General features: G+C 45.1%; 1 protein-coding gene across 2 annotated transcripts in view; it reads left to right on the top strand.

The window, feature by feature from the left end:
* Positions 1 to 12,637, top strand: part of pik3r3b (phosphoinositide-3-kinase, regulatory subunit 3b (gamma)) — a 163,909-nt gene that overhangs the window by 84,251 nt on the left and 67,021 nt on the right. For both annotated transcript variants that reach the window (XM_035176540.2, XM_035176538.2), the window contains exon 7: positions 406 to 491. In XM_035176540.2, coding sequence (XP_035032431.1) covers positions 406 to 491 — 86 coding nt within the window. The remainder of the gene's footprint in view (positions 1 to 405; positions 492 to 12,637) is intronic.

Raw genomic sequence — 12,637 nt, 5'->3', positions numbered from 1 at the left:
CATTGTGTAGTTTACATTAACTCTCTCTCTACGTGGCTCTGGCAGAACGCTGGCCTGCAGAAACTACACGGCTGAAAGAGTCGCTGTATTTCACGTGAAAGGATTTAACTGCTCGTTTGGAGCTGGAGTATTTTACTGTAGGAAACTGTTGTTTAGTGTTGAATTATTACAGTTGGGTTGGTTTCACTGTGAACAGTTAATATGTAAAAAGAATAGAAAGCCGTTCCTATCGTCGACTGTCACTTTTGTGCTTTTTGAAGTAAAAAGTATTGGTTCCGGTTCCGTTCAGGCAGCGGAGCAGTTTTAAAAGTATCCATGTAGCTCCGGTATCAGACAAAACCCAACTGTACTGTTTACCTTGTCCTGTACAATCTGACTTCAGTGCGTTCACGGTTCTGTCCACAGTGCGGACGTGAACCCGGAGCATCACGTCCGGATCCTGGAGGCTCTGATTGCAACAGGCGGACTGCTGGAGGTGCAAACTGCTCCAGGTAGGATAATAAACACACATCTATAACCTGTGTCCACTTTTCTGTGATCACAACATACACACATTCATTCCTGCTGCTAGTGAATGTGTGTAAATATATGGTGGCGTGATGTTGTGCAGTGGGATTTTAGCTCGGCTTGGATTCTTGAGTGACATTTAAGAATCTCACGCAAGCTTTTCTGCTCTGTATCTGAACACACACACACACACACACACAGACACACACACACACACACACGCACACGCACACGTGTGGTTCATTTTCAAATGCTGTGTGACAAAGTGCCCGAAGTTGGTTTCTCACACTGGAAACATCACGTTCTCCGGCTCTGCCCGGCTGAACCACAAACTGCTGCTGAAAACACACGTTTGGTTTATGAAATATGTGCAAAACAAACTTGTTGCCTGAGCTGCTGAGATAAATTGGGCATAAGAGCTTTGACTTTGTCCTCTTGTCTTCGTAGGAGTTTGTGTGAACAGAACATGGTAGTTGGACATTTCTGTCTTTTGCATTTGCACGAATCAGGTCTGTTTTAGTGGATGTGGACTTTATATGAGAAGTTGTTTCAACTCAACAACAGGTGAAGCAAACAAATCTACATCTGATGAAAGTGGCCGACTGCTCGTCACAGAAAGTGTGAAATGATTTCAAATCAGAAATCTTTGACTTCTCTGTTTCCTTCAGTTTCTTTTGACAGAGGTTGATTCACACTTTGATTTCCAACAGAACCTTGTGGAGATTCTTCATCGATCTTAGCTTCTCCTTCATGTGCATCTTAGAAAATGAGAAGATTGTCGTGATTCTGTTTGTGGCTTTTGAAATCAATCTATATAGTTACTGGATATATATATATTGTACTAATATTCATTGGGATGAACACATGACATATGCACGCCAATGAAAATATATGAAATACGTTCAAACATATGACCAGAACAGTTATTTTGTGGGATCAACAAATACTATCGGTTCATATTATATTTGACCATTTCACTTTGTGATGAGCACTGATCCTGAAACGTTGTAGCAGGAACCTGTGTTTGAGTCTCTGGTGTTTGTGTGTGTGAATAGAAACTGAGCTGAGATCAGTCGGGCTCTTCGAGGACGGAGGAAAGGTCAGACAGAAGGTGTGAGGCTGATTGCAGCGGCTCTGCTGAGGTCAGTGTCTCAGGGTCAGCGGGTCAGTGTGGATGAGGTTGTACTGACTGTCGGGGGCCACAGTGTTAAACCAGGGTCGACCTACTGGCCGTAGATGATCGTGGCTGCTCAGGGGCCATGTTTCCTTTGTAGTGTTCAGTGATGTTGGAAAAGGTCAGTGGACTCGTGAGCAGATGGAAAAGATGTAACCTGAACTAAATCAGCTTCATACGTCACTGGAGAGATGAGATGACGCCAGAATCTTCTTTCAGACGTTTCTTTCTAAATTCAGTTTGACCTTTCAAACCAGAATCATGAACCAGTGAATACGAGTCTCCATTATGGGATGTTATTAATGTCACTAGAGCTTCTTCAGTTAAACTGCTTGATTTCTCATCTGCTTCAGCTCGTATCTCCTTTGGCGTCCCACAGGGCTCCATCATAGGTCTTCTTCTTTCAACAACTTTCAAGATGTTGAGAGGAATTCTGATTTGATCAGCACCATTACTAATCAGACTGAACCATAGATGGAGGTCCAGCATGTTTTGTGGGACAGGATAATGTCTGGAGGACAACCAGTAGTCTATGTCCTGCAGGGCGGCGACGCAGAGTGAATAAATCAGGGGCTGCCAATAGATTCAGAATATCTTTAAAATGCAAATGTTAAAAGTGCACACAGCGACATTTAAGATGCTCAGGTTGATTTGAAATGTCTAAACACGGTGGACATTTCGTAGAGTTTCATCTCGGGGCGTCCCGGTTTCACTTCTGCTTCCTCGTTTACTCGTTGTCAGTGTTTCATCATGTTGGGAATTGTCTGTGAGTGCGTGTTTCAGGCGAACATCACAGAAACAAAAGGAGCAGAGGGAGATGTTTAGTGTCTTTGAAGTGTGTTTTTTTGTAACATCTCTTACACAATCCTCTTTTTGTCTCAGTGGGGTGTCTGAAGAAAGCCTCACAACCCTCTCAGTGCTTTGTGATCAGGGGAATGATGTGGGAAATTGTACCGACACACTCACACACACTCCTCCTGCTTCTCTCATCCCCCCCCCCCGATCGCCCTCTGCCTCTTATTGAAGTGCCCGTGGTCACATCGTGGAGTTTTGGAGTATCCACAGGATTACCTGCTTTGAGGAGCCTGTGAGAACCGAGCTGAGATCAAACCGATGCTGCACAGCGACTTCAGAGAGAGAAACACTGGAGGAGTCCAACTCGCATGTCTGCATACGGAGCAGCAAGAGGAAGCAGATAGTGTTTGTGAATGATGAAATGATGATGCACTCGATCTGGCATCGAACTTGTGACTTTTGCGTCATCTGCGGTGTCTTTACGTTTCACGTGAACATTGAAATCTTTCCTACATCCATGCGACTACGTTTTCAAACTCCATCTTCATCTTCGCAGCTTCTGAGTTTGGACCCAGACGCATCTGGAGCAGAGTCGAACAAAAACGTAGTCGTGTGGATGCAGCTTCAAAGTGTAAAGGTGTGTGTGTGTGTGTGTGTGTGTGTGTGTGTGTGTGTGTGGGCCGGGTGACTACATGTTGTTTGATGAATGCAGGCAGAGAAAAAGAGAGCGAGAGGAGGGGGCGGGGGGGGAGAGAGGTAGACTAAAACAGGGAGGTCAGGTTCATGTGTGAGCATTTTTCTCACCCATTACCTCCCCCTGCCACCCCTCCAGACAGCATTAGTGCAGGTCAAAGGTTACCACAGTGCCTGTTGGCGGTATGTTAACCCCTGTGTGTGTGTGTGTGTGTGTGTGTGTGTGTGTGTGTGTGTGTGTGTGTGTGTGTTGACCTCTCAGGAGAGCTGCTCTCTAAACCTTCTCCAAATGGAGTCTGAATATACGACCGGTTCTACTCCACCTGAGTGCTCCAGCTCAGCATCTCTGCACAATGTGGCTGTGTGTGTGTGTGTGTGTGTGTGTCTGTGTGTCTGTGTGACGTGTGTGTGTGTGTGTGTGTGTGTGTGTGTGTGTGTGTTAGGCCTGTGCAATTAATCGTATTAAAAACGTGAACTCTTCTCCTACCTCCACCTCTGATCTCATTTCTTAATGACAACGATTCTGTTGTGTTTTCAAACTGGGACATCAGCTGCGTCGAAGCAAGCGCACCTACTTCCTCTCTCGACCAGTATCAACAGCAGGAAGGGAAATAAACCCAGTGAGAGAGCGAGCGAGAGCCGGCGACCAATCACAGCGTGAGAGAGAAGTCGTGTAACCACAAAGAAAACTAACAGTACGACTATACACGCAACTGAATACCTGAATACTCGTGTGTTCAGGGTCACGTTCATGAAGTCGTTGCATTTCCTCGAAGACGAAGCAGCTTCTGTCTGTTTTCCAGTGTTGTATCACATCAGGCACCTTCATATTATCTGTTGTTGTTGATCCTCACTTCATCCAGACCTGTGCAGCTGGCGTGTGCACAGTGACTTTGAGGTCCTGATCGTCAGAGTGAGGATCTGCTGTGAAAGTGAGGAGGTTGTGTTGAGACGTGGTTCTAGGTCAGAATCCGGTTCTGCTTTGAGTTAGGGACCAAGACGCGCATCATGTCATTGAGAGTCCTCACTAGGGTAGAGGGAGAAACACGTGTTGTGCACATCACTTGAAGCTTCGGCCTCGTGGAGCCGATCTGTCGGCCGCACGCCAGGAATCAGAGGGAGGATTGTGAACACACCCATTCACATCCAGGCCCTCTCCCCCCCCCGCTCCCTCTTCTCCTGCTTTTGTTATGAGCTGTTTTCCTTCCCAGGCACGCAAACCATGCCCGCAGCTTGGCAAGAGTACGTATACACTGTCACACACACACACACACACACACACACACACACACACACACACACACACACACACACACACACACACACACACACACGGCTTCTCGCTCTCTGTTTATTTGGCTGCTGACGGAGCAGAGGAGGGTGAGGTGGTAAAATCTGTTTGACAGCAGCTTCATCTTTGTTCACATCATTATTGTCCTCAGTTCATATCTGTCATTATTCTGTCACCTGATTGATGACTTTGGTTTTTCACCAGCTTGTGTCTTTGTTTGTGATTTGAGACGTGGGACAACAGCTCACCTGCTTCTGAGCTTTTTTGCTCTTGCTCAATCTTTAACTTGTAATATTTTACAGATATGCATTGTTATGGAATAAGGCCGAACATCCCCTGAGTAAGTTTTAACCACTCAAACTATTTCCCAAGAAACTATTTGTGCAGCGTCGGTTTCCAGAGAATCAGGTTTTGGTTTTGGTTTTTGCAGAGGAACATTTAAATCTGGCAACTTCACTGTGATGACAAAGAAACTCAGCTGAACACAAGTAACTGTTGTTTTCCCATTTTTCACACACACACACACACACACACACACACACACACACACACACACACACACACACACACACACACACACACACACACACACACACACATGCACACACATGCACACACGTTGCCAATGTCAGAGCTCAGAGGAGCCAGTGTGTGAGGTCAAGTTTGTATGTGTGAGATTTGGATGAGTGAATGCATGAGAATCAGAAACATAAATATTACATGTGTGTGGCTATACAGTACATACTGTGTGTGTGTGTGTGTGTGTGTGTGTGTGTGTGTGTGTGTAGGGTTCACAGTTAAGTCATGTCCTGACTGTATCCCATTGGGAGGAAAGTGCCAGCTTAACATCCAGTGTAATCCTGCTGTACGGGGTCAACAGCAGGGCGCACACACACACACACACACACACACACACACACACACACACACACACACACACACACACACACACACACACACACACACACACACACACAAACACAAACACACACCAGAGCATGTGTACACTTGTGTAGTGCATCATGATTGTATAATGCGGATGAGGTCAAGTCAGTGCTCAGCTGTTAGTGTATTTATGAATGTTTGGCCTGATTCTGGGTCTCTGTCCAGTATGTGTTGCCTCAGCTGCATAGAAATACCAATCAGCCAATAACACACACAGACACACACACTCACACATACATGCACACACACACACACACACACATGGATACTCCCTCGTTTAATTTCCTCTGCATCGTCATGTTTGGGATGAAATGTTTCTGATGACGATGACAAAGGGAAAATCTAACAACATATTTTCTAACAACATATTGTTTTAAATCCCAAATGGCTCGACCACAGAGTTTGGACGTCCTGATGCACGAGCTCCTCTAACACCTCAGTGAAGCTAGGTGGCCTCCGGCGGCCTAATGACCTGCTTCAGTGCAGAGTCAGGGTTTGGGTGAGACGGAGAAACGAGAGACGAGCGAGTGACAAAGACACGTTCAAGGTCACAGCTGCGTAAACATCTGGTAAATTCAGGAGTTGTTGTTTAGCTAATCTCTGCTACTTGGAAAATCTCTCTTTTTAAAATAACAAATGGAAAAATGACTGAAGAGAAATTTAAAATAACAGAACTCACTGTTACTGTTGTTCTCACTGATTTTAAAAAGATCTCAGTGCGTAAGTTGTATTTTTTGTGGATTATTGATTTCAGAGCTCCGAGCGAATCTTGTGTCTCTGTCCATCTCTTTCCTTCTGTCTCTCTGTCCCTTGTTCTCCACGTCGTGGGGTCAGGGGTCGTCGTGCAGCGAGAGACGAAGGTAATGGCCTTTGAAATGACTTTGTTAGCTGGATACAGGGGGACATGTGGTCCGGTCAGTCCCAACAAGAGGTCAGGGGGTGAGGGTCACCACACACACACACACACACACACACACACACACACACACACACACACACACACACACACACACACACACACACACACACACACACACACACGGAGTCAGGGCCACTGCTGTCACTCTGAAACAGTTCCTCCTGATGATGTTCCTGATTCGATCAGTGGACTCATCATTTTTCCTGGAAACCGAGTTGGTCACATGGTTCAGAATTAAAACCCAGTAGCTCTGTTCCCAGAACTCATTTTGTTTGGTTATAGTCAGTTATCAGGTTTTTATCTAAATGGCTTTTCCATCCACTGCTGCTATTGGAGTTAGTTCCTGGAGATAAGCAGTAGGTGGCGCTAATTCTGAGGTCAGGTGCCATTATTTTACATCTTGAACTGATGTTTTTATGGCAATTTATTTGACGGATATTTTGACATTTTAGTTCGGCTCATGATCCCATCCACTAACATGGAGGAGGCCAGGTTCATGATCTATACTGCAGCCAGCCACTAGGGGCTGATGGAGATGTTTTGGCTTCACTTCTCTGTCATGTCGTCCATCTTTATTTACAGTTTATGTTGGGAACATTAGCACCTTGAAGCTAATTAGCCGACAGCAGCATTTAGCAGCAAGATAACTTAAATGTAATCAGGAAAGTGTATTTACCAGTATTATGAAATATTCTACCTCGTGTTAGTACACAGAGTACCACAGGCTGTAGAAAGACACCAACATGATATAAAAACAGAACACACACTTTGTATTGAATGTGATGTTGTCGTCTCTAAAGCTTTGAGTCACTTCATTCCGGTCGGGATGCTTCAGCCCCTCCTCGGGGTTCGAACTCAGCGGTGTTCTTCTCCCACAAAGCAGCGTCGCTCAGCCTCATCCCTCTGCTCCGTCTCTATTAGAGGATCATCTTATAATGCTCAGCATCCAGCACACGGCTCTCTGCTTCACTTGTTTTATGATGCATTGTGGGAAGAAGCTCTCCCCTGGTTAATGTCCAAGTTCTGCTGTAATGTGCTCATGTAAAGCTTGAATTAGCATCAAACGGCCCCTGGCTCCCATGTTTATCCCTTCATATGTAATTTAAAGGATCATAAGGTCACAGAAGCTGCTCTTCCTGCCAAATACTGCCCCTGTCCTCCCTCCGTCACCGCCGACCTCTCATCTCTCTTGTTCTGCTTTTCTGAACCTCAGAGCTGTAAAATCATCTTTCAATTCAACGCTCACCCAGAACGACGGCAGTTTCCCACATCATAAATTCATGGAGCAAAACCTGTACATGTGAGTGAATGGGAAGAATCAGACATTTAAAAAACGATGTTCTTCATCCTGAAGTATATCAATAAAATGTTACCGATTTAGATTAAAACATTATTTGATATTATCTATTTGCCAATATTTTCTTCATTTGCTTTTAATATTCCTCCTGAAACTGCTCCTGCTCCTGTGTGGAGGCTTGTAGCTTCCTGTGGATGGAGGTCGGGTGGCTCCTTCCTCTTTTGATTGTTAACGTGACAGCAGACCTCTACTCTTCTTATTATTGTTGCCATGATGACAGAGATCTGCTTTTCCTCGTCTGTTCTTATTTACGAATAAGGCTCCTTTAATGCGACAGACGAATGCGTACTTTCCTTCCCGAGTCCTTGTTGACCACGTAGCCTGCGTCCTCTGTGGCTTCACCTGCTTGTTTAGAGCGGCGTCTCACTTCAGGGGCTGCGACCTTCAGATGCTGCATTTGAACATCGGTGCAGTGACTTGGAGAATCCTGCTACTTACACACCTTTAATTTCTTCATCAGTCCAAAGTGGAATCAGAGTTCACGTCAAATCTTTCCGTTCCATACCAACATTTCTACCAGAGTCTTGGGCTTCAGGTTGAAATACAGTGCTGCTCTTATTGCACCCCCACACACACACACACACACACACACACACACACACACACACACACACACACACACACACACACACTAAGAAACCTGCAGAGTTTGTGGTACCTGGCTGCTCAGGAGCAGAAGCTCAGAAGTCGATGCACTTTGCTTCCGAGGCGAGGATCTGTTATAGTCAGAGAATAGTAATCATATGGAAATGCTGCTAAAACTTCCAAGCAGTGAGCAGTAATTATTTCACTGGCAGCTTTGAGAAATGATTTTTTCCTTCCGCGCAAACCATCAATAATGCATTGAACTCATGACCCAAAGTTATAATGATGCCCATAACTATGTGATGAAGTGAAAATGAAACATCTGATTCTCCCATGTATCAATTAAAACCTTGTTTTGGCTTCAGCTCTGCAGGACAGTGTCTGAACACACACACACACACACACACACACAAACACACACACACATATCAGCCGACGAAGCCGTGGGTGTGTGTGATCGACTGTCCGGCTCCCCTGTGAGCAGATGTGTAGTTTCCACCAGCTGTGTGTGAGATATTTGCTGCGCTGAAGGGCAAATGTGATGTAAAGAGTACGAGGCAGAGATGGATGGCTGAGCTGAGACCAGCCGTGAATACCAATGTGCTGCATCCTGTCTATGTCTCTGTCTGCCACCACCTCTCTCTCTCTAGTGCCTCTCCAGCTCCGTCTCTTTGTTCGTGTCTCATGAGCTGATGGGGCTCGAGGCATCGCAGCAGCAGTCCTCCGAAATATCTGTGTTATCGCAGCTCCAGAGAAGAAGAGGACTCAAACACTGCTTCACCGAGTTAAACTCAAAACATGAAGCTTATATAATACCAGCCTCCCAGTGAAGGTAGAATCGTGTCAGGATGGGTTCTCACAGGGTGACATGGTTTAGGGAGAAATCCAGAGACAAGAAAAACAACCTGCCTCTGTTTTCCTGACAAGTCACTGCTACTGGTCGTCCTCTTGAAGACAGGAGACGTGGCCTGGTGTCGCTGGTGAGATGTTTGATACCATTCACACAACTGAAGACATGTCACTAACATCCACTAACATAAAGCAGTCGAACATAGAAGGGATATTCTCCATCTTGTCCTATGATATAAACATCTACTGGTAATTGAAAGACCTTCAAACATACCAGAGATACTCAACATCTACTCCTACAAAGAAATCTCTTCTTCTTCGGGGCAGCGAGGAAATACAAAATTGCAGTTTGTCTGAGTGAAGCTAATGTACTTTAAAGTCGTGGTGTAGGATCGGTACGTACATTTGCTTACTCGCCGATGCCCGATCTGGCATTTTCGAAAGAATAGAAGTCATTTCTGAAGTTGGAACATCTTCAGTGTTTGGTTGAAGTGACTCATCTGGGCAGATAAGGTGGTGCAGCCTTTTGGAAACATACGGTATTCTGGTCTCAGTTTGCATCTGTTTCTCTCTCCACATCTGTTGGTCTCTGTTTCTGCCTCTTGACAACTTCTCTCCTCCCTCCACCCTCCACTGGGGATACGTTGTTTTTCAGCAGCAGTAATTCTGTTTTTTAAATCAGACCCACTGTTTTCTCCTCCTGACTCAGCCCGATGTGAATTACTAATGAGTTGGTTTTCTTCACCTCTGGGCAGCTCTGGGAACAGCTGGCCACAGAGAGGCTGATCTGTATGCACGGAGCTCTTCATCCTGCCTCGGATTGTGTTGAATTTTACTCTTAAATTGGTCGGTTTGGAGCAGCTTTCGGCCTTGGAAGGTTTTTGTGGATTCTGCCTCCGGGGCTCCATGACTCTGGATGATGTGAATTAGGCCTCGGCTTGCTAAGACCAAGGTGACGAATTGTTTATCCTAAGTTTTAGGAGTAAGTTGGAGCTTCTAGAGATAAGTAAGTGTTTGTAAGGTACTTTTTTCATCCATCCTCCTTTTTATCTCCCTCACAGCGTCCTAGATTCTCAGCGACACCAAGAATAAGATTACAAACATTGTATTTGTTGGCTATTGGGACACAGAACATGCTGAAACACTTCCCTGACATCTCACCTGTGTGTGAAGGTGAATCAGCTGACACGTCAGAATCAGTGCCCCCCCTCCACTTCAACACAATCGTCTAATTGGTGTCATCGCTCGTTTGTCCACCTGATGAATTTAAGTACAACATTTCCTCTCTTGTTTCAGTTTCCATCACCGACTGAGAAAGACTGAACCAGACAGAAAACCTCACTAGTTCACTAGGAGCAGTTTCCACAGGTGTACCTCAAGGGTCTGTACTCGGTCCCCTTCTCTCTTCAATACACACCACCTTGACCACCTTTGATTATCCACCACTACGCTGATGACACCAAGCGATATGTGTTAGATTGTCTGTACGTCCAAAGCCTCACAATCTTATTCCTCTGTTGTTTTACTGGTATGTTGCTTTATTAACATATATAGAAATACCTTTGTAGTAAATGCGTATAAATCCACGCCTGAACATGGTCCATGCACAATGCACTGTTTAATTCTATTCAAGTAACGTTTGTTAAAATCTTTCGTATATAAAACTGTACTTTCTGTTTATATGATACACAATAACACCGACCGTGTCCTTGAGCAATTCTATTACCTCCTCAGATTCACCAGTCGACTAAATGACTTTGATTTTCCTCCCGTTTCTGTCCTAGCGTCCTGACTTTGCACCTGACCTGCTGTGTTTTATGTGTTTTACGGGCTCGACGAGTTATGGCAACAGACTTTAACAGCTAATCTGTAGCGAGCTGCCTCGCTAGCCTGCAGTGCTCTGCTTGCTCAACCACACGGAAAGTTATAGAGCCCCATTATGATGCTCTATCAAGCCCCTCATATCGCCTGAAGGTCAAGGGCACTTCATATGAAAGATGTGAAATCTGCCTGATATTATAAGGACGAGAGAGGGAGAAGGAGAGTGAGCGAGCCGTTTCCTCCCCAGCCTCCAACACACAGACCATCTCACCTTTCCTTTCATGCTGGGAGGTTTATGGGCGGCCGGGGAGCTGTAATTGTCGGTTGACAGGCCGAGCTTTGAGGCAGCGGAATCACAGGTGATGGTAATCTGCTGGATCTCATGGCACACGTACATCTGGCCACATGTGTGCGTGTGCGTGTGCACACACACACATGCACATGCACACACGTGCACACAAAAACAGGCTGCGTCTTCCGATATGTTTGTGTTGCCTTTGAGGGATCAGGAGTAATGAGTTTTGTATTCTCGAAAGAATAATAAAAAATCTTTCTCCTTCTCTTTGTCTCTGCTTCACACAAAGAGACATATTTATTATATTTCTTTAGGCTGTGGGGAGTTTTATATTCTCTGTTAACATTTGAAAGCAGAGCCTGGTGCATATTTAACTGGTTCCTCGGTGGTGAAACGTATTCACGACACCACTGGGTCACATTTTGTTAAATAATATAAGCATAATTTACAGCAGTGGCTCAATCATGCCGCTCGTCCTCAGCCTCTTATATAAGTGACCTTGGACAGGTGCAGTGTGTTGGTTCACTTCCTTCCTTCCTTGGTGATGTAACTCAGCTTGTTTTCATGACTTATGAGCTGAAACTCTCGTAGTTTTATGAGTTATTATAATGTTCTGCACACGAAGCTAACGTCTGAGATCTGGAAACATGGTGACGTCACTAGAAAGAAGTCAAACCAATCAACAACCTCTGAAAGGACGAGGCACTGAGCTGTCACAGGCCAAATTAATCGGCCTGCTGGTTTTAACACGGTCACAGTTAATGAGTCTTTAGAAATACAGCAACACAGACATTTAATAATCCAGCATCAGCAGCGTGGAAACATGTCGCTCTTCCTTTCAAAGTCCTGCCGACACGAAGATGAACACATTTCTTATGGCAACGTTTGATGTGGAGGAAATTTAACATCGTCCTCGTATCATATCTTGTGTTTTAATTGAACTGGTTTAATGTCTCTGAGCATGTGGACGTGACTTTTGGTGCAAAAGCAGAACAGACTGAAGAAAAGGTGCAAAAGGCAAAATGGTCAGTAGAGACGTAGGAAAACACAGATATGGTGAGATGATGCGTTTAAAGCATCATTAACAAGAGTCGTAACGCAGTAAGAGACACAGTGTGAGAGACAGAGATGTGATTCCAGGCAGTGTAGTGTTATCTCCGTCCTCGCTCACAGCTGCAGCCACAGACATTAGTCCTCAGCACGTGTACGTCCATGTGTCCCTCAAATGGTTTATTGTATTTTTTTAATTTCTCCTCAAGTCCTGATCTGCAGGATGATCGGAGACTCCTTCACATTCACATTGAAACTTGTCTGTGAGCGATAACAAGTGAAAATCCATGTAAAGTGTTTGTCGTGAGAACATGTGAAACCAGTGACCTGCAGAGTCTCACCTGTGTGTTTCAGCC

Source organism: Hippoglossus stenolepis, chromosome 14, assembly GCF_022539355.2.
Source record: "Hippoglossus stenolepis isolate QCI-W04-F060 chromosome 14, HSTE1.2, whole genome shotgun sequence".
In the NCBI taxonomy this organism is placed as follows: domain Eukaryota; kingdom Metazoa; phylum Chordata; class Actinopteri; order Pleuronectiformes; family Pleuronectidae; genus Hippoglossus; species Hippoglossus stenolepis.
Note: the sequence above shows the minus strand (reverse complement) of the source record. Positions and strands in the feature narration are given on the sequence as shown.